Source organism: Lolium perenne, chromosome 7, assembly GCF_019359855.2.
Source record: "Lolium perenne isolate Kyuss_39 chromosome 7, Kyuss_2.0, whole genome shotgun sequence".
Taxonomy (NCBI): domain Eukaryota; kingdom Viridiplantae; phylum Streptophyta; class Magnoliopsida; order Poales; family Poaceae; genus Lolium; species Lolium perenne.
This window is the reverse complement of record NC_067250.2, coordinates 307,333,481-307,360,451: the sequence shown is the minus strand read 5'-3', so window position 1 is coordinate 307,360,451 and position 26,971 is coordinate 307,333,481. Positions and strand designations below refer to the sequence as shown.

The 26,971-nt window shown below is 44.8% G+C and overlaps 1 protein-coding gene and 1 long non-coding RNA gene across 2 annotated transcripts; both read right to left on the bottom strand.

Annotated features, from left to right (window-relative positions):
- Positions 1 to 10,046: 10,046 nt before the first annotated feature.
- On the bottom strand, positions 10,047 to 11,152 carry LOC127314223 (membrane protein PM19L-like). Its single transcript, XM_051344677.2, has 3 exons — positions 10,927 to 11,152; positions 10,606 to 10,816; positions 10,047 to 10,515 (listed from the first exon to the last, which is right to left on the bottom strand). Exons 1-3 carry the CDS (start codon positions 11,048 to 11,050, stop codon positions 10,398 to 10,400), a joined length of 453 nt encoding a protein of 150 aa, XP_051200637.1. The 5' UTR covers positions 11,051 to 11,152; the 3' UTR covers positions 10,047 to 10,397.
- A 13,131-nt stretch (positions 11,153 to 24,283) lies between these two features.
- LOC127311855 (uncharacterized) lies at positions 24,284 to 26,613 on the bottom strand. Its single transcript, XR_007857936.1, has 3 exons — positions 25,935 to 26,613; positions 25,139 to 25,352; positions 24,284 to 24,711 (listed from the first exon to the last, which is right to left on the bottom strand). It is a non-coding gene; the product is annotated as an uncharacterized lncRNA (long non-coding RNA).
- Positions 26,614 to 26,971: the final 358 nt, after the last annotated feature.

The following is a 26,971-nucleotide window of genomic DNA, read 5'->3' as shown; positions in this document are numbered from 1 at the left end:
GGTAAGCCATTATCACCGGCCTGTTCCCAACGGCGGGCGCTAGTGCGCCGGCAATAAGCAATTTTGGTGCGCCGGCAATAAGCCTTTTCCTAGTAGTGATGAGTAGATGTGGGGCGCCACGATGAGCATCATCAAGGGCATCTGCATTGATGTTGAAGGAATGCCAGGAAGCATCACTTGAGAGCAGTGTAACCACCCCTATGACCATCAGAGTAGGCCGGCAAACTAAGGCCACCGTGATTGTACTCTAGAAGAAGGTTTTGCAGCTCCAAGATAGGTCTCCGATGGAGTTGTAGATGCCAGCTTGCCACTTCCCCAAGCACCGCCGATGCAAGCAGAGAAAATCTGCAAAACTGCCTCCACAATCAAAGTCAAGTTGCGAAAGCATACCTTAACGGAGGAGCTGCTGATGTCCATGCTCCTCATCGCATGCGGCTCCAACCATGGGAGCACCGACACAAGGTGCAGAAACATGAGCCATCACTAGATCTAGATGGAGGATCCAGCACGAACTCCACGCCATGAAACCGTCGACCGACATATAGCCAAGACACACAAGAAGACCTACTTTTATTGGACCTAATATGTATAGCTCTAACTCCGGAGCCCCTCATCGGCACCTTCTGGCCGGCAACACCATCGTGAAGGCCATCAGATCAGCCTGGCCTGACAGGGATGACTCTCAAAGGGCCTAGAAGGTGGAGGAACTCTCAGAAAAAGAAAGGGAAAGCAAACCAACTCATTTTTTATATGTGTAGGTGCTATTACTTGCACACGTGTACCCCTTTTTGATATGTGTATGTGCTATTACTTGCATATGCGTACCCCTCCTACTAATTAATATGTCGTCGCCGGTGTTGTTCGCATCATCCATAATGAGGGTCATATATGCTCAACGCCTCAACCCCTCATACTAATTAACTAGACCATGATAGCGCGCGTTGCCGCGCCCGTCCATTTTAAGAGTATGATTTTTTTTTTGCAAAAATAACAAGAGGAAACATGAGAGTTTACATGGTTGTGTGCTCCCCGGAGTACATTCTTTATGGTATGCATGAGAAGCCACATAGATAAATTTACTGTCCCCAATAAACAGACATACACCCAACTTGAGAAAAGAGAAAAAAGTAACTTAGGAAATTAAACATTAGCATATTAATACAATGCATTTGAACCTACATAAAAATTACCATCAAAACTCACAATGAGTGAAAATCAGATGATATGAACCTAAACAAGACCTAAATCAAAATCTAAATAACAGTGCCTATAATAGTTGTCTCAAGGCCCAATTTGCAATGTTTGAACCATAAACATTACACTGAAATTCAAACTTCATGTTCTATCACTGCATTGCGATGTTCATACTTAGTGTCATTCCTATCCGGAGATGACAGACTTCCATTGTTCGTTTATTCCATTACAACATAACTTGGGATACCACAAATAGGAAATAAAATATAACACATCAGTATAATGTAATTAATGCCTAGTATATTTCTAGTGTTTGTCTATTTTGTTAAAGTGAACTTATGTGAGTGACATCCAGAGGCAATCCGAGAAAGAAAAAAAAAGTTGTCCCCACAGCATCGTGCTCATAAGATGACAAGTATATAGGATAAGTGCTTATGAAAATACTATTTTCTCTTGTTACCTGACATATAAAATGACCTAGAAATTGCTCTACTACTACTACTACCTGCGATCGTGTTTTATTGGCGCGGGGTGTTGCGACACCGCGCAGTGTTCCACGTCGATTAAACATGATCGGAGGGAGTAACTATATAGAATATGCCGAACACATAGTTCGTAGGTTGGGGCATTCATACACAAACTGGATCTCTGCCTATAAACAAAATGATGATGTTTTAACAGGAAACACAAGATACATTTGGTCCTTCCGCATGCCAGAGCACATATGGGCCATTTATATTAGTGAAATAAATAACTCAGTTCCTGAAAAGGTCAGGTTATCATGCACAATTTTGGGCCTGAGAGCAATCACTGATATATGTAAAACCAGTGTAGGGGCAGCAAGAATAATGAAAAATTACAATTCTTGATTCATAAATAGTGCTACGAGAGAGAGAGAGAGAGAGAGAGAGAGAGAGAGAGAGAGAGAGAGGCGCGGTGATCGTCGGCTGTCGCAGCAGAGGCGAATTTTTGGCAGAAAGGACCACCTAGCCCAATAAATTGACAAAAAGGACCACCTGTAAGTATAATTGAGAGAAAAGACCACCTCCTGGATGGCGGCACGTGGTGCATGCCGTCGCTGGCTGTGGCGGCAGTCCTTTGCCGTCGCGTGCCGTGGCGGCACGTTTGCCGACGACGCCTGCCGTCAGTCGTTGTTGCCGTCTGGTGGGTCATGCCGCCATGGAGAGTGGCGGCAGGTTCGCGTGGAGGTTGCCTCCAGTGCCTGTGGCGGCAAGCCTACGCACAATATTTGGCCAGAGCATCTCTCGGCAGACACACACGCGGAGCTAGCTTGATTAGATAGCCTGGCTAAAACAGAAAAACCTCTTGGTGATTAACTACTCTATATACATTTGTGATACGCGGAGCATCTCATGGCCTGGAGCTAGCTTGTTCTTTAGACATCTCCAACATGGCGAAGGCGGCGGCGCGGAAGTCCAGCTGCCGCCCGTCAGTGTACGCGCAGAAGAGAAAGCGCCGACATTAATGGCGAAGGCTGCGATGCAGATGCAGAAGTGATGATCGCTGAAGCGGCGGCCGCGGAGTCGATGCGCTCGATACAACCCTATAGCTCCCTGCCATGCAGGCCGTGGGAAAACCGGGCGGTCACTTGACATGTCCGCGCAGCGTCCATCTCAAGCGCAAATATGCGCCACGTTTGCATCTCCGCGGACGGTCCGGTTACTATGAGTTGGGTCGCTAGGCCTAGTTTCAAACGCATTTTTCGACCGCGCGGACGCAAACGGTCGTCGCTCCGTTGGAAATGCCCTTTGCCCACTAAAATTCTAGCCTGGAGCTAACTGACAGATGCCCCGGCCAAAAAATTGTGTGTAGGCTTGCCGCCACAGGCACTGGAGGCAACCTCCACGCGAACCTGCCGCCACTCTCCATGGCGGCATGACCCACCAAACAGCAAACTGCAGTTCTTAACGGAAGGCGCGCCCTGGTACCCACGACTCCTCTGACCCCATGTTTCTCTGCTCCATCCCAGTAAAACCATGAGGTCGGTTTGGACATGTCATATATATACAAAAAAAAATCAGGTGGGAACTGCGAGTCATTCCCAGCAATAAAAGGCAATGTCGTGGTACCGGTAAGACTTATTTGGTCCCTACAAATTTAGAGCATATTTTTCTCAGATGCAGACTTTGTTATTGCATTTAACAAACAATACAGAAGAGATATGTATCACTATTTATGTACATTGTCTTCGAAAAAGATGTTATGTGATGCATAGGCTTGTAACTTACCGTGCTCAATAACTTGCCTGTTGCAATACTTGTTCAATGTCTATGATTCACTGTACCAGTTGTAGTGCATGAATCGTTATGAGATCAGTAGATGTAGTTCATAAAGACTGCATCACACTGTAAGGAAAGAATACTTATAAGATCAGTAGATCTAATTGATAAAGAATATGTATAACCCTGACATACTAACTTGACGCCAAATAATCATTTCCTTGATTTTCGTTTTCAACATACATCCAACGGAAATTTATAAGTTGGTTTATTGCAACATATTCTATATAATTCTCGAAAAAAAACATATTCTATATGACTAACAGAGATAAACTTACCTGGCTGCAGTTCTTAACGAAGGCGCACCCTGATACCCACAGTTACTGTTGAATGTACAAATTAACCAAAGCATTTTTGTTCTCCAAGCTAAACGAGCAGTACTAACCTTCCGACTGTCCATGGAGAAAGGGTGGGCGGCAATGGAACATAGTCACGAAACCTGAAACCGAAAATGACATGTGTGATGCATAATTCAACAAGGCAAGAGAGGTGATGACTCTGAAGCGTTGGCAAGATGGGTAGCACCTGTTCATGGTGTCGCGATGTAGCTAGTGTACGGTGCGGCCGGTGCCTGCTGCCGAGAAGGATAAACGGGGAGCGGAACCATACTGGTCGAGAAAAGGTAGCAAGGAGGTACTTGCCTACCTTTGAAGCTGACAAGTCGACTACCATCGCCGGCCCGGCGGTGAAGTTAGACCCTCCCCAACAGCACCTGAACCCTGCCGCATCCTGCTGACCGCTGCAGATGTATCGTCGTGGCGTATTGGCGGCGTGGAAGGTCAGCGGTCTATGTTGGTGCTGCTCGAGATTTGGATCCAATGGAAAAGTAGGAGCCTTAAATAGAGGTAAATAGATTGTAACGCTACTCCACTACCGGTAGTAATTACCAGAGGAAGCTCCATCGCCATTATTCCGCCGCCGCCGGTCTAAAGGCGCATCGAAGACAAAATACTGCATGGCAGAGCCGTGCAAGACAGCACCAAGCGGCAGGCCCACTAAACGTCCATCATGGCCTTACAACCCACCGCATTTCAGCCCGGTTGACCAGAAAGGGCCGAGATCGTTTTCCAGAGCAGCCGCCCTTGCGAATTGGGCCGATTTAGACACGTTCGGATAGTTAGGTAAAAAAGACCCAGCTCGTGCACGGAACGACCAGAAAATCCTGTGCGTTGCAAAGCTTGATCCAACGGCTCTAGATGTCAAATCGCTGTGAGGATTCCTAGCTAGGTGAGTTTTACTGTTAACTAATCTTCTATCTCTAAATAGGAGACACCCACTATCTAATTTTAAGCTCTCTCCTGCGTCCACGTCACCTTCTAATCGTTGGCGTTGTCTTCCGTCGCTGGTTTCGCTCTCCGGCTCCCGCATTTCCTCACATGGGCTGGTCGTCGCTTCTCGGTACGTGGCCTGGGCTTGCTTACTCTGGCTGTACGAGAGGCCCCTACTGTTGGAGATATGCCCAAGAGGCAATAATAAAGTGGTTATTATAATATCTCTGTGTTTATGATAAATGTTTGCATATCATGCTATAATTGTATTAACCGAAACATTGACACATGTGTGTTATGTAAACAACAAGGAGTCCCTAGTAAGCCTCTTGTATAACTAGCTTGTTGATTAATGGATGATCATGGTTTCGTGATCATGAACATTGGATGTTATTAATAACAAGGTTATGTCATTAATTGAATGATATAATGGACATACACCCAAATAAGCGTAGCATAAGATCAAGTCATTAAGTTCAATTTGCTATAAGCTTTCGACACATAGTTGCCTAAGTCCTTCGACCATGAGATCATGTAAATCACTTACATCGGAAGGGTACTTTGATTACATCAAACGCCATTGCGTAAATGAGTGGTTATAAAGATGGGATTAAGTATTCGGAAAGTGTTAGTTGAGGCATATGGATCAATAGTGGGATTTGTCCATCCTGATGACGGAGAGATACACTCTGGGCCCTCTCGGTGGCACGTCGTCTGATTAGCTTGCAAGCATGTGATTAAGATCACAAGAGATGACACCACGGTACGAGTAAAGAGTACTTATCGGTAACGAGGTTGAACAAGGTATGGAGATACCGATGATCGAACCTCGGACAAGTAAAGTATCGCGTGACAAAGGGAATCGGTATCGTATGTAAATGGTTCAATCGATCACTAAGTTATCATTGAATATGTGGGAGCCATTATGGATCTCCAGATCCCGCTATTGGTTATTGCTCGGAGAGGAGTCTCGACCATGTCTGCATAGTTCACGAACCGTAGGGTGACGCGCTTAAGGTTCGATGTCGCATAAGTAGATTCGGAATATGAGATGGAGTCCGAAGTTTTTGTTCGGAGTCTCGGATGGGATCCAGGACATCACGAGGAGGTCAGGAATGGTTCGGAGAATAAGATTCATATAAGGGATGTCTTTTTCCGGGGTTCGGGAAAAAGTCCGGTGTTTTGACCGGAGCTTCTAGAAGGTTCTAGAGGGCCACCAGTGGGCCCACCACCCCGGGATAGGCCACATAGGTGCCACATGGCATGGTGGGTCCTACCCACTATGACATGTGGGCCCAGGCCAGCCCCCCCTTGGAGATAAGATCTATCTCTAATTTAAATGGTTTAAATCTAGAGATAGAATCTATCTCTAAAATTAAAGTGTTTAAAATTAGAGATAAAGGGGAACACTTGGGGGAGGGGTTTGCCCCTCCCCATGCGCCGGCCAAGGGGGTGGGTGGGCCCTAGGGGAAACCCTAGGCCGACCCCCCACCTATATAAAGAGGGGAGGGGGTGGCCGGCCAAGGCACCTCTCCTCCAACCCTAGCCGCCCCCCTCTCTTCCTCCTCCATACGCTGTGCAGGCTTAGGCGAAGCCCTGCAGCAATTCTTCTCCACCACCACCACCACGCCGTCGTGCTGCTGGGATTCCGTGGGGGTCTACCACACCTCCGCTGCCCGCTGGAACGGGGAGAGGAAGGGGCTTCATCGACACCGTACGCGTGACCGAGTATGGAAGTGCTGCCGGATTGCAGCACCGGGGACGATCGTCTACACCAACAACGAGATTAATCTCGTAGGCTTTGGAATCTTCGAGGGTTAGTCTCATCTCCATCTCGTTGTTCAGACCTCATAGATTAGATCTTGGCTTTTCCATAGATTAGATCTTGGATTTATTCGTCTTTGCGGTAGGAAAATTTTTGTTTTCTATGCAACGAACCCCATCACCTACATGGGCTGGACAAGAACGCATTGTAAAAACATTAGCGTGAGACCGTCGATGACGCATCCGCTTCCTCTTCAGAATTGATTCCATGATGACGCATCCTCTTCCTCTCCCCACGTCGGCACGTCCGCTGCCAGAAGCAACTAAAGAGAAACTTTACAGAAAATTGATGGAGGGACAAGAGCAACGCGCGCAGATTCATCCTCTTTATATTCCGAGGCTCCGAGCTCGAGTGCCGCAGGCGGCTTACAAGGCGGCTTATATTTGCGTTGCCGCTGATGACTTGCTGCCACAATGCTGATATTGTCGTCGTCGTGTGACTCGCTGCCGCACCGCTGATATTGGCGTCCTCGCTGGTGACTGGTGAGCTACTCTGGAGTACTATTTCTCCTCCTCTGCTAAATCTGCTATATATTCCAGAAATCTTTCCCCTTCCATCACGAGATGCACTGATTCTTTCTTATGTGAACCGATATGAACACCACAAAGGATAACAACCAAGACGACCAGAGGAGAAGCACTTGGAAAGATGATCTGAAACATGGCTCGTGATGGCCGATCCATATTGGGTGATGTGGGTTGTCCTCATCCGCGTGCATCTGGTCCTAATAACTACCGGCTTACTACCATCCTGTTCCTCTCTACGTTTTTTTTCTTAATTATGAATCATGTGTGCTGAAGTTGTTAGAATATACTAGTCTGATTGTGTATCCAAGATTACAGGGAGGGGTCGACTATGAGCGCAAGTTAATGGGTATATTTTTTCACTAACTAAATTTTCTTTTGTCCTGCTTGCCTGTGCAAGACTAAAGCTGTTTGATCATACTCTACCAAGGTAGATGAATAATATTGTTAAAATGTTACCATCAATTTGTATACTCCTTTTGATGCACCAGGATTTATCCTAGAACCATTGGATAATAGCTGACTGCATTTCTTCTACATTTTGCAAAGCAGGTTTCTTGGCTTGATAAATCATTGACAAAATCAACATATAACTATATGGCTGATAAAGCATTGCTGGCAAAAGAAAACCTCCTTTGGAAGATGGATTGGACATCTATTTGATATCTTTGATTGTGACATAAGTTATGTTGTATGTTTGATCCTCTTGAGCTTCCACCAAGGTTCTCATCGTCAACCTAGCTCCATTTCACATCCATATGATTAATCATATTTCAATCTCCCTATCCTTAATTTACATATCAGGACTTCTATTGACCAACCACTGCAATTTCTATTGCCCTTTTGATCCACCTGGTTTTATCCTACAACCATCAGCTAACTGATTCCCGCCTTGCCAGAACATGACACATCAAATATTTATGTGTTTTATAACACCTCCATTTGAAGATCGGGTTTCTTTGCATGCTAAATCATTGATAAAATTAAGATATAATTGAAAGGTTGATAAAGCATTGCTGGCAAAAATTATTCCTTAGTTGGGGAGATGGATACATCTATTTGGGATCTTCGATTGTGACATAAGTTATGTAACATGTAATTACTCATTTCAATTTAGAGCAACATGCACTTGAGCTTCAACCAAGGCTCTTAGTCTATTTCACATTTATGATTAATCATGCACCGATCTCCTTATGCTTAAGTTGCATAGCGGGACTGTTATTGACCAACCATTTTATCACTTGGGCAGTACATTCTGGGACCATATGTTCCTAAACCTTCATCCATAATTAGAAGTTTGTATTTTAAATTTACATCCATTGTAATATTCTTCTCTCTATCGCCTATGATTTATCATTATACTTAAGGTGCTGCATAAACCCATAGATGATGCACTTATTTTTTGTGTACACTTAATGTGTCTGAACCTAACACAGTTCGCACATCACAAATCATCCATGCAAGAGGTGGCAAACATGGCTAGATTCATGCTACTTTTGTAATATCCACATCATTTTTGAATTTCTTGGTTGCTACTATTCCGCCGTAACGCGCGGGGTATTGTCTAGTATCTACATATGAGAATCAACAAGTGAGCATGCCACTAATGGCGGTAGTTCATTTCCTTATTCCCATCCGGGGTGTCCAAACTAAAACCAGCTGAAAGCATTTTAAACCTGTTTTTTTCCAATAAAGGGAATACATATTGATACCAAAAAATACCAATTACACCCAACATCTGCAACAACGCAACACCCTAATGGCAGTACAGATTTAGGCAGCCAAAAAAGAGAAAAGAAAAAACTAAGAACTACATCCACCACCAAGACAACATCTGAAGTAAAAACTCTCCAAAAGTGACGCCTCCAAGAAGGGAACAGTGCACCAGCGCCGTCGTCGCTCGATCAAAGATCTTAGGTTTCACCCTAAAGATAGTCTCCGCTCTCAAAACAATGCCTCCAACAAGGTCATTGTCAGACACAACCAGTTAAGGCCAGGCCTTAGGTTTCACCCTGAAAGGTAGGACTCTGAACGTCACCCGTGCTGCCGCCGCTACTTTCATACCACTGTTGCGAATCCCGGAACACCAAGCAAGTTCCTCAACATGGCGAAGACTTGGATCTTCTGTAGCTAATCCTCGAATCCCGTCTTCATGATATTCTCTGTTTCTGACTTCACCATGGACCAAAAGTCTCTTGATGTCAACACAGAGCATCACACCGCTCCCTCCAGAACCAAACGGTCGAAATAAAAGCATGGGTGCGCGCGACCGAATACTACCCAAACATGTGAATGGTAGTTCATTTCCTTTCACAAATAAAATATTTATTCTCAATTGCAAAAAAATGAACTAAGCTATATCCGTCCAAACCATGAAACCGTGCTTACCCACACCTAATTCCGGTGAAGGTTTGTTATTTTTCATATACTCCATACAAAAGGAGAAGTTTATTGTAGAGCATATATACCATAAATTGCTTCGCAAAAGAAGTGCTTATTGGTAGGGCTTGCGTGTGAGTGTGTGTCTACCTTCTCATTACCTTGAACTCTTTGAGAGGTATCAAAAAGTAACTACATTCACTTCAAGTCAACAGAACCTTTTCTTTTGAGAAAAGCCACCAGGTCTTACGATATCTTAGGCTAGCAAACGTTTTTGTTGGAGTTGCTCTACTGCCATCGGGCACCTATTCAAAAGAAGAAGAAAAGTACTGCTCATCGTGTCCAGTAAACAAACAAGGTTCACTGCATATTTGAATTAATAATCATGTGTATATACGTCCGTATAATTCCAAACATTGACTCATTACAATTACAAAGGTAAAGGTAAAGAAGAAAATAAATAATAGATAAATAAATAATAAAAGGAGACAACTAATCGACCAACCGATCACACGGAAACTAAATTCGACACACTATTAAATAACAACAAGGCCCATATATATGACATATACGAAATTTACATGCATATACCGCATCTATGCCATGTGATCTTTGTCTCGAAATGAACAACCACAAATAACTAGATAGTCCATCAGTTTAATAATATAAGATGTTTTAGCAAACTAATTTAGCTTGCTAAAACGTTCTAAATTATTGAATAGAGGAAGTACAAATTAACCCGCAAAAAAGTACAAATTAACCGATGTAATATGTACATTTGCATATGCAATCTGCCCGGTGATCGGTCGACCTTTAGCCAAGAACCGGCCGGCCGTGGGTACGTCCGTAGTGCCAAACTCCATCATGCACCTCAGCACCTCCGTATGTGGATTCCTGGCATCGATGATCATGTAGAAAATATACTGCTTAGGTAACTGAGCTGCATCACCGAGAGACATCCCAGGAGTAGAGCCCTGGGTACAGCAAGCACGTCGGCTCCCAGGAATACCTCCCTAATGGCTAATCTGGAGGAAGAGAAAAGATTATTAGCGAGACACTAGAGTACGTGTTAATTCGCAGAAGATGTATAGTATAGCAACTATGCAAGAACGCACCCCAGTGCGAGCAGGGTGAGCAGCCAGGCCATGAACCCGGGGTAGCCTGCCGCCTGCAAGCTCCCCTGGCTCCACGACCGGACATGGCGGAGCCCCGGAAGCGCCGCCGCGACGCCGACTACTCCAGCCATTGTCGCCACGAGGTTCACGCAGATGCTCGCCGTAGCCCTCGAGGTCGGGTAGTGGTGGTAGTATCCAACATTGCCACCAGCTGCACGCATGCCAGCAGCAGGTAGTAATTAATCGTCGTTCACACCCTCAGTGCACGAGATCGACCAGGATTAAACAATCAAAGTCGGAGAATTAGCTATGTATGCCTACCGATATCGTCGCCGCTGTCGATTGCGTCGTTGATGAGGATGCACCCGATCGCTGCCACGAGGACGTACATGGTGAGATTCAGCAGCAGGATGGCTTTCTCGATCGTCGTTGCGTTGATCGCCATGTCCTCCTCCAATGCTCGAGCGCTCCTTCAAAAGAATTACCTTAGTTTTGTCAGAACCGCGCGCTGGGCTTATAGGCGTACCCATGCGTACGGGTCAGCTTTTGTTCCATGCTTTGCTTGATCAGAAGCTGCAACGAATCTTGTACGGTCATACCTGCATGTGTGTTCTCACTTCTCAAGCAACCTCTCCAAAGGCTTCTTATCTTCATATCTAAAAGAGAAGAGGTTTCTTGTGGAGGACAAGTCATTTTCACTACGGGAAAAATATGCGTCGCCGTGCAGTATTTCTTTGCCGTGTGTCCCCGCACGGCAAAGAAATCTTTGCCGTGCGCACAGATAAAAACGCACGGCAAAGACCTTGGTCACGGAAAAGATAGACATAACCGCACGGCAAAGATACGATTCACGGCAAAGATGGAAGAGGCCGCACGGCAAAGAAAGGAGCACGGCAATGGTCCAACACACCGCACGGCAAAGACTTGGTGCACGGCAAAGGCGTTGGCATTGCCGTGCCTCATCCTTTGCCGTGCGCGCAGCTGGGTTGCACAGCAAAGCAGCCTTTGCCTAGTGTTTTTTGAAAAACGCACGGCAAAGAAGCCTTTGCCTAGTGTAAGCGCACGGCAAAGATGTAAAAACTGGATTTTTTCTCATCTCAAAAGGCATGGCATGGTATAGTTATCAACAAACGAACACATAGCTCAGTGGCAAGGTTGCATGCTTTCCCTACTCTGTGTACTAGGTTCGATTCTCAGACCAGCCAGTTTGGGGCCTTTTTTTAGATAAAACATGTTAGGCACACGGCAAAGAAGCGACCTTTGCCGTGCGGCGTCACACGGCAAAGCCTTTGCCGTGCAACGTTGGCGAGTCGCACGGCAAAGAAGCCTTTGCCGTCGATAGCATTGCCGTGCGATCTTTGCCGTGCGGGATCGCACGGCAAAGCCTTTGCTGTGCAAATAGGGCTCTTTGCCGTGCAAATAGTTGCACGGCAAAGCCTGTTTTTCCCGTAGTGTTTGGCTCATAGGTGTAGATACACTTATTAGGAAAAGTAAATTTAAATTTATTTCAAAATATAAAAAAATTCGAATAAAATTTCTCATCGTGCATCCGATCATCCTATGTTACCTCAGAAAAGTTTTGCGGGAAAAATATTTTATGTTGCCTATGTAAAAAAGATAAATAAATGTCTCGTAATTTTTTTGTGGAGCATCAGAAATTATCTTTTTTTTGCACGTACAGGTCATAGAAAATAATATTTTTTCGCGACACTTTGTGTGCATGCATAGAATATGTGGAAGTACATCCCGGATTTATTCTCAAAAAAAATTAAACATTTTAATATATGTTTTTTCAGTAATAGGTGCATCTACACCTATGAGCCAATATGGATTTCCATCTTGTGGACCACTTATTACTCAGGTTACTTTTTGTGGAAGATTTACTTGTTGCGGTGCTTGCGTGTTAGTTACCGTCTACTTTCTGCCTTCTAGCTACTTTGCACTCTTTGAGAGTTGGCACATTCTCTTTTCTTTCGATAAAGAGAATATATTAATATTGCGAAGATACCAATTACACCTAACCTTTACGACAATGTGATATTCTAGTGACACTACGGATGCTCATAACCTCAAAAAAGAAGAAGCTATGAAAGTAAAAACCCCGCTACAGTGATTTATTCCTCGTAGTTAGACAGGGACATCGCTCGAACGTACGTCGATTGGTGCGGCTCTTACAACAAAGTTGACACAGAAAACAGATGCGGACCCGAGCAACTTTGCAGCATTTTTTTTTAAGTTGCCATAAGATTGGTTCTCGGTGTGTTCCCTCCGCATTACTAAATCGCTCACGTTTCCTTCCTATAATTCAAGGGGGAAATACAATTGATGTGTTCAAAAAACAAACAAGGTTTGATTACCTCATAATTTAATTGATCCCTGTGTATATAGGTCTGTAAGCTTCCAAACATTGCCTCGTTACAAAGGTTCACATGGAAATTGTACTTGACACACTATTAAATACTAACAACTAGACATCGTATTACATATATATGCGAAACACAGGTACATACGCTTCATGGAGCTGATCCACTTGCACTAGTAGAAAAATGGGCATCCGTGTAAGCCTTTAGTACCGGTTCCATTAGTACCGGTTGCTTTGTCCAAGCGGCCGAGGAACATCAATACCGGTACGAAAGGATTTCCGTCCAATTTTGGGGCGGAGGTGGGGCCAGAGCTGCACCTTTAGTACCGGTTCATCTGAAGGACTGGTACTAAAGGGTCCCTGCCCTATTTCTTTAGCCCGATCCCTGCATCTCATTTTCCTTTCTCCTTCTTCTTTCTCACATTTCCAAATATTTTGCACCTCTCACATTCCAATAAATCTTTATTTTTCTCCACCATTTTATCAAGATTGACGGCACCTATCTATCCAAGGGTTAGCAATATCATTTTTCTTCCGGCGTTCCTAATTTAGCTCATTTCTTTGCTATTTTAACTCGTATTATTTTTCTAGTGCTAGCAAGGTGTTCAATGAAATGCCTAAGTTAGGGATTTCATTCTTTTTATATGCAATTTGAGGTCAAATTAAAGTATGATTTGTAGGTTTTAGTATCGTCCCCGTCAACACCGCCGTCGATCGCCAGCGTCGTCCCCTAGCCAGCACCGTACCACCTCGGTGAGCCTCTTCTTTTTTATAAAAAAAATTAGTTTTATGTGATGAACTTGAATATTAATTAAGTTGGTTACTCATATATCCATATAAAGGTTCACATGGAAATTGTACTCGACACACTATTAAATACTAACAACCAGACACGTAATACATATATATGCGAAACACAGGTACATACGCTTCATGGAGCTGATCCACTTGGTCCCGAGAAGATGTCGACCACGAATACATACATACAAAATAACGAACGTCGTGTAAAAGGTGTATGTAATGTAATATGTACATTTACATATACAACCAGCTGGCGGTGCCACGTAGTGTGTAGCTTCTCCATGCACCTCCATCATTTTGTAGCTTGCCTTTATCGATCGACGATCATGTCCCGATATCAAATATAGCTATCAGGTAACAGAGCTGCATCACTGAGAGGCATCCCAGGTGAAGAACCCTCGTTACAGCCAATACACCTGAACGTGTCAGCACATACGCACGCAAGGACACCGTAGATCAGTAGCCGTAATGATGTTCACTAATGTATGTATTTCTGCCGTTGATCTTACCCAGTCCGTATTGCCACTCACGAGTAGCTCTGCAAATCCCAGCGGTTTGTACTCGTGCACGGTGCCTAACAGGATTACATCCTTCATGTCCAACCTTGTGATAGATCGAACGGGGGCAAAGCTAGTGAGTTAATTACTGATATAAGTACGTGCAGCCAAATCGTCTGATGTAAGCCGGGCTGCCTGGTGTGATATATATATTGACAGGAGTTTACATATGGTTACAATATGACCAGTGGCGGACCCAGTCAAATTTTGAAGCCCGGGCAACTACAAAAAGTATAGGCTTAAGATGCTAATTGTATGTCAAATCATCATGAAAATAGACTCATGTAAAGGCAACTTGCATCTGGCAAGCCCGGGCAAGTGCCCAGGCTGAAGGGATGCTGCGTCCGCCACTGAATATGACAATCTATACCGACATACAAGGAGACCTATACATATACAAATACATCGTCTAACACTTCCCCTTAATCATAACTTATCTAAGTTAAGATTGCGTCTAAAGGCTTGGAGCTGTCTTGATGAGAGTGACTTTGTGAACCCATCAGCCACTTGGTCTCCTGTAGGTATAAACCGTATATCCAAAAGTTTCTTAGCTACTCTCTCACGAACAAAATTATAATCCACTTCAATATGCTTAGTTCTAGCATGAAACACTGGATTAGCAGAGAGATACGTAGCTCCAATATTATCACACCATAAACACGCCGCTCGAGACTGTGGTACTCCCAATTCTGCAAGCAATGTCTGTATCCATATGACTTCAGCAGTAGCATTAGCTAATGACTTGTATTCAACCCCTGTACTTGAGCGAGAAACTGTTGCCTGTTTTCTGGCACTCCACGAGATCAAGTTTGATCCCAAAAACACAGCAAATCCACCTGTTGATCTTCTATCATCTGGGCAACCAGCCCAATCAGCATCAGAAAACGGACTGACTAAAGTAGAGGTGGATTTACTCAGCCTTAGCCCAAGGGAGATAGTTCCTTGTAAATATCTCAGAATTCTCTTAACTGTTGTCCAATGAACAGTTGTAGGAGCATGCAAGAACTAACAGACCTTGTTCACAGAAAAGAAGATATCCGGCCTTGTCATGGTAATATATTGAAGTTCCCCAACAATACTTCTATAACGAGTAGAATCTTCACTACTCAGTAAGTCACCATCAAGCATTGATAACTTTTCAGAAACTGAGAGAGGAGTATCAACTGCTTTACACATATTCATATTCACTCGGGTAAGAAGATCATTGGCATATTTCTCTTGAGACATAATGATACCACCACGTACTTTCTTTACTTCAATGCCAAGGAAATAGTGCAATTCCCCTAAATCCTTTAGAGCAAAGTCCATGCCAAGATCAAGAAGTAATGCATCAACAGCCTTCTCTGACGAACTAGCAACAACAATATCGTTAACATAAATAAGCATATAGATAGTCACTCCCCCTTTGTTGTAGAAGAACAGAGAAGTATCAGCCTTAGATGAAGAGAATCCAAGAGACTGAAGTTTAGTACTAAGATGAGAGTACCATGCCCGAGGAGCTTGTTTCAGCCCATACAATGCCTTGTCCAATTTGCAGACATGTCCCATACGAGAGGACTCCTCAAATCCAGGAGGTTGCCTCATGAAGACCTCTTCTTCCAGAACACCATGTAAAAACGCGTTCTTCACATCTAACTGACGAAGGTGCCAGCCCCGAGAAACAGCAAGAGCCAATACAAGACGAATTGTAGCTGCCTTGACAACAGGACTAAAAGTGTCATCATAATCAATACCATACCTCTGCTTGAAGCCTTTAGCCACCAAACGACCTTTGTAACGATCAATAGTACCATCAGCCTTCCTCTTGACCTTAAACACCCATTTACAATCAATAATATTCTTGCCAGGGATGAACGGTACAAGATGCCATGTATTATTACTTTGTAACGCAGAAAACTCTTCTTGCATAGCGGCCTTCCACTTAGGATCATTGAGAGCTTCTTGCACAGTACTAGGCTCACCTGTGCTGCAAAAGTTCCCAAAGCGGAGAGATCATAACGAATAGTACCATCCGTGAATTTTTTTGGTTTGACAAGACCATGCTGAGAGCGTGTAACTGGTCGACTAGGCACAGGTGCAGCCGTAGCTACAGGAACCAGTGGCTCAGAAGATCCCGAGCGATCCGCAGAAACCGACAAGGGGGCCACAGACGATCCTGTAACCTCATCGGAGGACGAAGACACGGCCACAGAAGATCCAGGCGCATCAGGCGAAGTCGCGTCATCACGCGACGGAGAACGTGCAGTGGTCCCGTGCGGACCCGCGGGAGGGAAAGACGACCCATCCCCATCTGGCACGCGTGAAGTAGAAGCCGCTGGCCCTGGCGGGGACTGCCCCGAGGAAGATCGCGCGCCGGATCCCGAGGACGATCCCGTATCGGTGTCAGGGACCAATGATTGGCCTGTCTGGGCGGGAGAAGCAGCACCAGGGGCAGAAAAATTGCTGAAATCACCATCAGACTCCAAATTTTCTCATGTTTCCTGTAGAAAAGACTCAGCTGGAGCATGATTATCAGATTGGTCAGCAGGTAAAATGTGCCCCTCATGACTATGCAAGTTAAGTGGTTGCAAATTGAGTGGAAGGAGATTGATTTCTTCACGCAGGCGGGCACCAGCGTTAGAGTGAAGGGCAGCAAAGGGAAACACTACTTCATCAAACACGATATCACGTGAAATATACACACTGCCACTAGAAATATCTAGACACTTGTATCCTTTGTGGAGATTACTATAGCCAATGAAGACACACTGTTTGGATCGAAACTAGAGCTTATGATTGTTATATGGGCGATGGTTAGGCCAACATGCGCAACCGAAAATTCGGAGCAAAGAATAATCACCTTTGTTTCCAAAAAGACGTTCCATGGGTGTAAGAGATTGCATGACCCTACTAGGAAGTCTATTAATCAAATAGACAGTTGTATTGAACGCCTCATCCCAAAACTTTAAAGGCATAGAGGCATATGCAAGAAGGGAGAGACCAACTTCAACAATGTGTAGGTGTTTGCGCTCAGCGGACCATTTTGCTGTGTGAATGAGGGCAGGAAACTAGATGTGATATGCCTACTTTTTGGAAAAATGGGTGGAGTTTCTGATACTCACCTCCTTGCTATGATTTTCCTATCAAAAAGCCTTTCAACAAGACTCTGGAATTCATGAAATTTATGAAACACATCAGACTTCTTTTTGAGGAAATACACCCATGTGAACTTATTGAAATCATCAATAAAACTGACATAATATTTATATCTTCCAAAAGATTCAGAGGCAGGGCCCCAAACATCAAAAAATACAAGTTCAAGTGGAAAACTTGATACACTTGTCGAAGTGGGGTAGGGAAGTTGATGACTCTTAGCCATTTGACAAGCATCACAAATTGACTCCTTATTGGACTCACTAAACAAAATTTTATTGTCTTGAAGAACTTGACGAACTATCACTGAGGAGGGATGATCGAGACGCCTATGCCAGAGGGTAGAAGACGATTTGGCGACACCATGAGCTTGATGGCTTGATGAAGAAGGAGCTGAGTTTGGTATAGGGTAAAGCCCACCGACACATCTACCGTGAAGAATGACCTGTCTCGTCTCCTCATCCTTAATAAAAAAAAACTATCAGGCCAATATTCAACAAAAGCATGGTTATCAAAGGCTAGTTTACTAGTGGCAAGGAGACTTTTTGTGGCTTGAGGAACATGAAGAATATTCTTAAGTTGCAAGTCATGATTATTGGGGGTACGAATTACAGAATGACTAATGTGATGTATATCCATACCTGCACCACTAGCTGTGTGGATTTGCTCGTTTCCAGTGTAGTGATCCCTCACTTGGAGTTTTTCTAGCTCACCAGTGTTGCAATGCCGTATGACCCAACAGCTGCACCGGCTATCCTTTCAGGGCCATGGTAGTTTTTCTGGAATCGCTTCCAGCAGTTGAGCGCAGTATGCCCAACTTTGCCGCACAATTGACATGTGGGCTTGTTGTCTCCTTGATTCCCACCATTATAGGCCTGGCGGTTCCCTTGATTCCCGCGGCCACCGCCGCGATAGTTTCCTGGTCCTCCACCACGGTGACTGTCATATCCGCCGCGGTGACTACCATACCCACCACGCTGCTCATAGCGCTGATCAGGGTAGTATCCTCCTCGTCCGCCGGTATTGTGTCCGCCACGGTATCCTCCACCGTGACCACGGGTAGCAGCATTGGCCGACAGATCGCCGGCAGGATTCTGCTCCTCCAACCGAGCCTCATAGGAGAGAAACTGAGCATAGAGATCACTCAGGCTGATAAACTTTTCTGCCTTAATCAAGGCAGTAATTGCAGCACCAAATCCGTTGTACCTTTCCTCGTTCAGGCCAGACAGAACGTAAGATATAACGTCCTCATTATCCAGAGGTTTGCCCGCTGTCGTCATCTCATCTGTCAGATGCTTGATCTGATCGAAGAACACTGCAGCAGTTTTGTTCTCCTTCTTGCATTGGTTCAGCGTCGTGCAAAGTTGCACCACACGTGCCTTGGACTGCGAGGAGAACATCTCCAGAACTGCTGCCCAAACACCCGTTGCGCTCTTCTTCCCCACCACCTGGGTGAGAATTTCTCGCAACATATTCCTCACCAGATACCCCATCACGGTTTGATCCTGAGCGATCCAGCGTGCATATGCAGGGTTCGGGATTGTCAAGTCCTTGTCGTCTTTGTCCTTGGCCGTCAGTTCCTTCTCAGGCGCCGGCATTGATCCGTCCAGGAATCCCTCCAACTGAGCTCCACGAATATCCGGCAGAACCTGCGCCTCCCATAGGAGGAAGTTGTCTCTGGTGAGTTTCTCAGAGATCGAGGCATTGAGATGCCCATTGCATGTCGTCGGTGAAGAAGAGCTTCTGAGCGACATGATTGTTATGGCTTGCGACGGCGACGACGAGATTGCAGCGGCGGCGGTGGCGGCTGTTTCTAGGGTTTAGATGTGTTTTAGAAAGAATTGCTCTGATACCATATCAAAATAATATGGGAAGCATACCCTAACCAGGCTGCCTGGTGTGATATATATATTGAGAGGAGTTTACATACGGTTACAATATGGCAATCTATACCGACATACAAGAAGACCTATACATATACAAATACATCGTCTAACAACCCTAATGCGAGCAAGGTGAGCAGCCAGGACATGAACCCGTAGTAGGCAGCTAGCCGCCGGCAAGGTCACCTGGTTCCACGCCCGGACATGGTAGAGACCCAGAAACGCCGCAGCGGCGCCGACCAGCCCGGCCATCGTCGCGAAAACGTGGGCGAAACCGCTCGCCGCAGTCCAGTCCGTGAAGGAGACCAGTCCGTTTCCACCATCAGCTGCACGAACACACATATCTTGTAGCGGGCGTTAGATAATATAACATACATGCAGGGCATGTCCTAATATGTTAGAGAATCAATTAGCCAATGTGTACACACATATCTTGTAGCCGGCGTTGATGGCGCGATTGATGGCGCAGGCGCCGCTCATCGTCACGATGATGCACTCGACGAGAGGCTGAACCATAGGAATAGGCTGGCCGCCTCCCCTTCCCTCGCCATGTGCTCCAATCCCCCTGTACTTAATTTGCTATAGGTTGTACTTAACAGCTGCAAGTACTGCCACTGCACGCACCTAATTTGTTTACTTGGAACGGCCTGTGCTGGGCATACGCATATATATTATATATACGCATACGAGGTGTACGGAGCTCCTCTTGCTTTTGATGGTCACAAGCAACGAATCTCCTGTACGTACGTGAAAAAGAAAGTATTCTTGTTGAGCATACGTACGTAGCTCAGCTTACTTCGTCTAACAATTGCTTGCGAGTATAGCTTACGTGCGGATGCGCGTCTACGCTTGTAGCTACGTGTACTCTTTGAAACGATCAGAAACTAGCTAGACTTGCTCAGTTGCTTCAGGTTAATTACCAGATTTGTTTTTTGGAAAGTCACCCGACTTTACTTTGTAATACTTAACCCAGCAATCCGGGGCATATATGCTCAACTTAAACTGTACATGTGAAGCTTATTTATTCCAGATTAATTCGTGGATCGATCGATGAATTACTTGTGTGTAGAACTTGCACGAGGGTGTTCGATCTACAGTTCTATCTACCATGTAGTACTCTTTGAGGTAAGAAAAAATAGCTAGGCTCACTTTAAGTCACCACAACCTTTTATTTTGAGAAAAGTCATCACGCCATACCGTGATACCAATCCAACACTTGAGGTGCTTCACACAAAGTTTTCATGTGAAACAAATGTACCTTTTTAGATTACTATATGGAAGAATTGCTTGTGTGTAGAGCTTGTGTGAGGGTGCGTGTCTACACATTCTAGCTACCATGTACTCTTTTGAGGAGTAACAAAAAGTAGATTGGCTCACTTTTAAGTCATCATATTTATATTTATTTCATGTGAAGCAAATGGTCATCACACCATACCATGATACTAGTTCAACAGTCGAGGTGCTCTACACTAAGTTTCCATGTGAAGCAAATGTATCTTAAACTAGTTTGTGGAGAAATTGCTTGTATGTAGAGCTTGCATGAGGGTGCGTATCTACACATTCTAGATACCATCTACTCTTTTGAGGAGTACCAAAATGTACAAAGGATTACTTTAAATCATAATTTTTGTTCTATTGAGAAAAGTCGCCCAACTTGCTTAAGCCAACAAAACTCGTGGTCTCTCTTTTTCTGCGTGGTTGAATTGCAAAACTATACTATCTAGGGCACATATATGTTGCTCATTTTTTCTATTAAAGTTCCATGTATCTTTTTTGTTTTTGCAAAGAATGTTATTATGTTCTCATCTTCGAGCAGATGCGTTCGATCTGAACGGTGTGGGCATGAGGGAGGAGATGAGCTGGTACTTCCACCTTTGTCCTCCATTGCGGGCAGCGGCATGCCGGCGCGTCAGTGGGTGGTGGCGGGGTGGATCTGCGACCATCCAGCCCTCTTCCTAACCGTTCCCCGTGTCCTGCTGGCTTCGAGGGTGACCACGACGACGACGTCCAGCCCGAACATGACGACACCCTTCAAAAGGTCATTTTCTTCCCCTGTTGATTGTCCTACAATTGCTAGAGCATGTAGTTTCCTGGACTGAAATATAGGAGTGTACGATTTTAGTTTTGGTGGATTGATTTTTTTTGTTTTAGAAGTAGCTGATCATATATGGGTACTGTTGTGAAATGATATGGGTACAGTTCTTCCACTGACAGTAAGTTCTTACTGACCTATCTGCATTCATTTTTGCATTAACAGGAACAGCTTTCCACAAGTCACAGTTATAGTCTCTCAGCATTATTGGATTTTGTCCCTGAGTTAGCAATGAGTTGTCTTTCCCGTTGCCCTTTTGTTTGTCATCCTGATCTCAAGTCTCCCAGCGAAACTATATTATGGGTTGTGTCATGCATGTCCTATCGATCATTTAGATTTCAGCCAGGCATGCCGTAGGTTGGCCTCTCTGTGCCCTGCGATGACTCGGACCGAGATCTCCTTGCGTTGGCCACCTCGGTGGCGCTCGGAGACGGTGCCACTGCCAGTTTCTGGCACGACCACTGGATCTTTGGGGCCTCTCCTAGGTCTCTTGCCCCGTCGCTTTACAGGCTCCCTTTGCATGCGGTGTGTTCGCGACGTGTTTAGGAATGGGGCTTGGAGAATGATCTGCGAGGACGCGTCGCTGCGGCCTTGTTAGATTCCTTTGTCACGCTATGCCCCTTGATGGCTCTCGCGCAGCTCTCTCCAGACGTGGGTGATGATTTCAGGAGGTTCTCTAGGAACGACATCTATTCGGTGTATCGCCTTCAGTTTGCGAGTGCGGTGGATTTCCCTTTTGCCCCCCTCATCTGGAAACCATGGGCCACCACAATGCCATTTTTCGCTTCGCTTTTCGTCCAAAACCGTTTGATGCGACCATCAGATTACTTACTTGGAAATGGCTATAAAATAAAGTGTTTGGGGCAACTAGCTCAACCCTCTATGGGGTGGCTGATACGTCGCAAACGTATCTATAATTTTGATGCTCCATGCTTGGTTTACACCAATTTCGTTATGTTTTGCTTACACTTCGTTGCACTTTTATACATTTTCAGGCACTGACCTATTGGCAAGATGCCACAGTGCCAGTTCCCAATTTTCTGCTATTTTTGGTTTCAGAAAAGTTGTACATAAAATATTCTCGGAATTGGACGAAACGTTAATATTTTACCGTAACGAAGCCGGAGTCCAGAGGGGAGTCGAGAAAGTGCCACAGGGCGGCCATACCACCCCTAGGCGCGGCTAGGCCCTGGCTGCGCCTAGGGTTAATGTGCCCCCCTGACCTCCACCGACATCGCCCTTCCGCCTATAAGAAGCCTCCCGACGCGTGAACCCTAAATTAATCCAGCCTCCGTCCAGAAAAGTTCCGTAGCTCCGCCGTTGCCGAAGACAAGATCCGGGGGACAGAAGTCTCTGTTCCGGCACCCTGTCGGGGTGGGGAATTGCCCCCAGAGCCATCTCCATCGACTTCACCGTCATCTTCATCGCCGTTGCTGACTCATACAATGAGGAGTGAGTAGTTTTCCCCCGAGGATGAGGGCTTTACCAGTAGCTATGTGGTCTATCTATCTCTCCATGTATGATCTTTATGTGATCATGAGCTTTGTAATCTAGTTGAATATGTAGATGTTATTCTCCAACTATTATGCTACTCAAGTAGTTTTATTATGTGATCTTCGGGGACACCTTGTCCAACGGTGTGAAGGTGACAGTGTGCACACCGTGGTTTTTTTCTCAAGCTTAATTTACAGAAATACTTATGAATTGTGGTGTCTAGTGTTTTGGGCACGGCGGATGAGGTGGGGAGGATCTAGGTTAGGCTGATACCATGTAAAACAAGGTGTCTGGGAACCAGCTCAACCCTCTATAGGGTAGCATATCTCATATATATATATATATATATATATATATATATATATATATATATATATATATATATATATATATATATATATATATATATATATATATATATATATATATATATATATATATATATATATATACATATATATATATCGACGCGGATTTGCTACCATGGTGGCTAGCTATGCACCCCTCCATGGCCATTGGATATAGTGTGCAAAAAAATCAAGGGATCAAGATTCCTATTGCTTACAATGGAATCAACTAACGGATTGTGATGAGATGTTTGAAGCCGTTTGCATGCTGGCATGATTGCTAGCTGTCTGATGCAACATGGGCGGTAATGCAAAACAATCTACGTTTGAGAATACAGTTCTCAATGCATAGCAATGAGCATGGTATTGCTGTTGAAACTACGTTTGAGAGTACAGTTCTCAATGCATTCGTTTTGACATGCTGCATCTGATTACTTGTGTCGATTTTTCCATGGTATTGCATAGCAATGAGCATGTAATTGCTGTTGAAACTACATTTGAAAGTACAGTTCTCAATGCATTCGTTTTGACATGCTGCATCTGATTGCTAGCTGTGAACACAAAATTGGCATAGCAACGAGGATGGGCAATTATCATCGAATCTGTTTCAAACAGTTCTACCCGGCGTTCATTTGACGTGCTGAAACTCTGGCACCCTTTCCTTGTCACGCGCATATTAGAGATGAAAATTGCAACTGAACCGACCATTTAGCTGGAGGTTCATTTTTTTGCGGGTACATGGTCAAATCAATGCCGCTGGCCGATTCCAGTGTTCATTCAGATGGTAATTCCTACAGTAGATAGATTCGTCAATTGACCTGACGGATGCAGTGGTCTCTTCCATGAAAACAACATTTCGTCTAGTCCATGAAAACTGCAGATGCGATGGTCTGTTTACACAAATAAATTGTAGTATATTGCTACCACCTGGAACCCATCTAGCTTGTTTAGAATGCATGATTAAAAAAATTGCCAAACAGAAAGAAATTGTAGTATCCAGATGGCATGACTTCACTGAATCAAGTTACAAACATTAATACACAGATATGACTCTTTGCATGTTGTACAACAATTTCAGCAGAAATTCATCTATGAATGCCTTACAAGAATTTTTGCAGCAATCTGAAGAGAAATGGTGCATGCACGGGAATGATTTTGTTCCATAAGTTTCCAGAAATTTTATAAATTAGAACTGCATGCAGAAATAAAACTAGTCAATTTGTCTCTAATTCTTATATGGTAGCTGTTCTGGTCTTCTTCTCCGGCTCCTGCGCGCCACCGGCGCTTTGGGATACCACCGCGCAGCACCTCAAGTGTACCAGAGAACCGCGGTTTTCTCTTACTGGTGCCAGGCAACACATTTAAGCATGACCTTTACAACAGAAAGGTATCCATTGCAGACCCACCTTCTTGGCTTCTTTTGACTTGGCAAAGAGTCCTGCCGTTTCAAAAGATTTTCACATATAGATATAAGGGTACAAAAAGGAACCTGGCAAACAAACATAGCCTACTCCTTTCCAAATTGTTTATAAGATGAGAAGATGCAAAAGCCTTAGAATAGCACCGACATATGTATACATGCAACAGATACTAACTTACGGGAGTTTAAGAGTTGATACACAAAGCAACTAATTTTCACGCTTGGAGCAATATATGTAACATCTAACTCTAATGCAGACCATTGCTCTTTGAATTACCGAGTGAACATGTGTTACTTTGAGCACTCTAGAGCAGAAAGTGAAATTAGGCAGGAAAAAAGCACTCGAGTACTACAGACGAAGATCATAAACAATGATACAAGTTAAGTATCATCCTAGACTCGTTTTTCATCTGAAGGAATGAAGGGAAACTCTGAAGCTCATTACCTGTGCAAGATACACAGCGCATGCCTTATTTGACAAAGGTGCCTGATCAAAGCAATGAACGGAGCCCCACGACGTGTTATAAGGTGCCTTCCCAATCTGCTCCCCTCGCTGTCATCGGTCTGACCAAGTCACCGTCTGTCTGCAGCACTTCGCTCGCTGCCGTCACATGTCAGTCCAGCCAAACCATCATCTTCATTCTATAAATCTCGCCTTTCTTCAAATATTAAGCAGAAAAAACAAGTTAACTCCCCATGTTCATTATGCCCCAATACTGACAGAGGAAGAAAAAGCCCCAATGAATTTGGTAGCAGATCAAATTAAAAATACCAATATGTGCCATGGCAAACAAAAGTACCGCTCCAAATAAGAAACCATGTTATTAACAGGCAACATTAGAATAAGAAGAGCCAACCACCCAAACAGAAGGAGCCTGTTCATTGGCATGAAAACGGTGATGGGTGCCCTCTTCAAAATCGGTGCCTTCATTACTATATCTAAAAATCATTCGGTGCCTCTAACATACCAGAGGAGCTCAGTACATTCAAAAACGGTGCTCGTTATAACACCAAACGGTGTTCATTTTAATACTACAAAATTCGAAGTATAGACTTGAAATTGCTCTTCTGTCATTGAAAAAATGGAATAAAAAGAGCCAGTGGAGGACAATGGGGTGCAGGAGCAGCAGGCCGAAGCCAATCGAGCTGCTCGCGCTCTACAAACCACAGAGCAGCCTCAAATCCCTGCTCAATTGGCTCCTTTTTTGTTCACATGATTTTACACAAGTTAGGAGACGTACCTTGGATTGAAGGTGGACCAGAGGGCGCTCGCAGTAGGGCTCGTCAGCATCGCGATATCCTCTGCTCCATTCACGCCATCATCCCAGAGATCCAGCCGTCCTCTTCCTTGTTTCCAAGCACGAACAGGTTCCGTGCTACCGCATCTGCCCGGGAGATCTGGGACGAAACCGGCAGGAACTTCTACAGAATATCAGCCGGGCCTCCGGGAAGAAGCCGGAACAGGGACGCACTGGGGTAGCTTCCTCGAATCTGAGTCCGTCCACAAGGCGACGAGCCACTCGGTCTGCGCATTGCGGCTAGGGAAAGTCTTTTAATGGAGAACCTGCAGCGGACATACTTGATAATCAGGGAACATGGATTAACAGGGCAGCGTGGCCCGCGCCGTGCAGGTGGGCGGCCGCCCTCGCTCGTTCCGTGGAGTGGGCGGCCAAGCCGCTCCGCCGCCGGCACCTTTCTTGGCCACCCCACCGACTACCCGAGGGGTACATCTTCGCATCCCCGCTCCAGCCATCTCCCCGCATCCGCCGACAAGAGTGTCAGTGACCAGTGGAAGCAATACTTGTGGGGGAGTCCGGGGGACGGCGCCATTGGCAGCGCTTGTGGGGAAGAAAGCAAGGTGGGTCGGTCTGGGTGGAGAAAAAAGGGTGGGATGGGTACTGGCTACCGAAAGAGAAACGGTGTTATGGGTACATGTCGATTTGTATTTGGTAGTGCTGTACGGTTTGCATAGCGATATTTTTTACGTTGGTAACCGAGCAGCATATGTATTGCAAAGTGTATTGTACGTAATGGTGTGGATTCAAAATTTGAAAAAGTGTGCTCCTGGACAGATGTGACATAGACGGTGTTAGAATGATCTGTTTGCAAACTATGCTCTCAAGTGTACATGTGGTATCATATCCTGTATATCCAACGGTTGGTGGGGTGTGCACAGCTAGCCACCATGGTAGCCCACTATTTTGGATATATATATATATATAGTATCCTATATATATATATATATATATATATAATGATGTACAATGGTACAATACAA

What these genes read in the sequence shown, in the direction of transcription:
- LOC127314223 (XM_051344677.2), bottom strand. Translation starts at nt 11,050, where the DNA reads ATGGCGATCAACGCAACGACGATCGAGAAAGCCATCCTGCTGCTGAAT. An exon ending in CGACAGCGGCGACGATATCG is followed by an intron (nt 10,817 to 10,926) that starts GTAGGCATACAT and finishes GCATGCGTGCAG; the next exon opens with CTGGTGGCAATGTTGGATAC. An exon ending in CTCACCCTGCTCGCACTGGG is followed by an intron (nt 10,516 to 10,605) that starts GTGCGTTCTTGC and finishes CTCTTCCTCCAG; the next exon opens with ATTAGCCATTAGGGAGGTAT.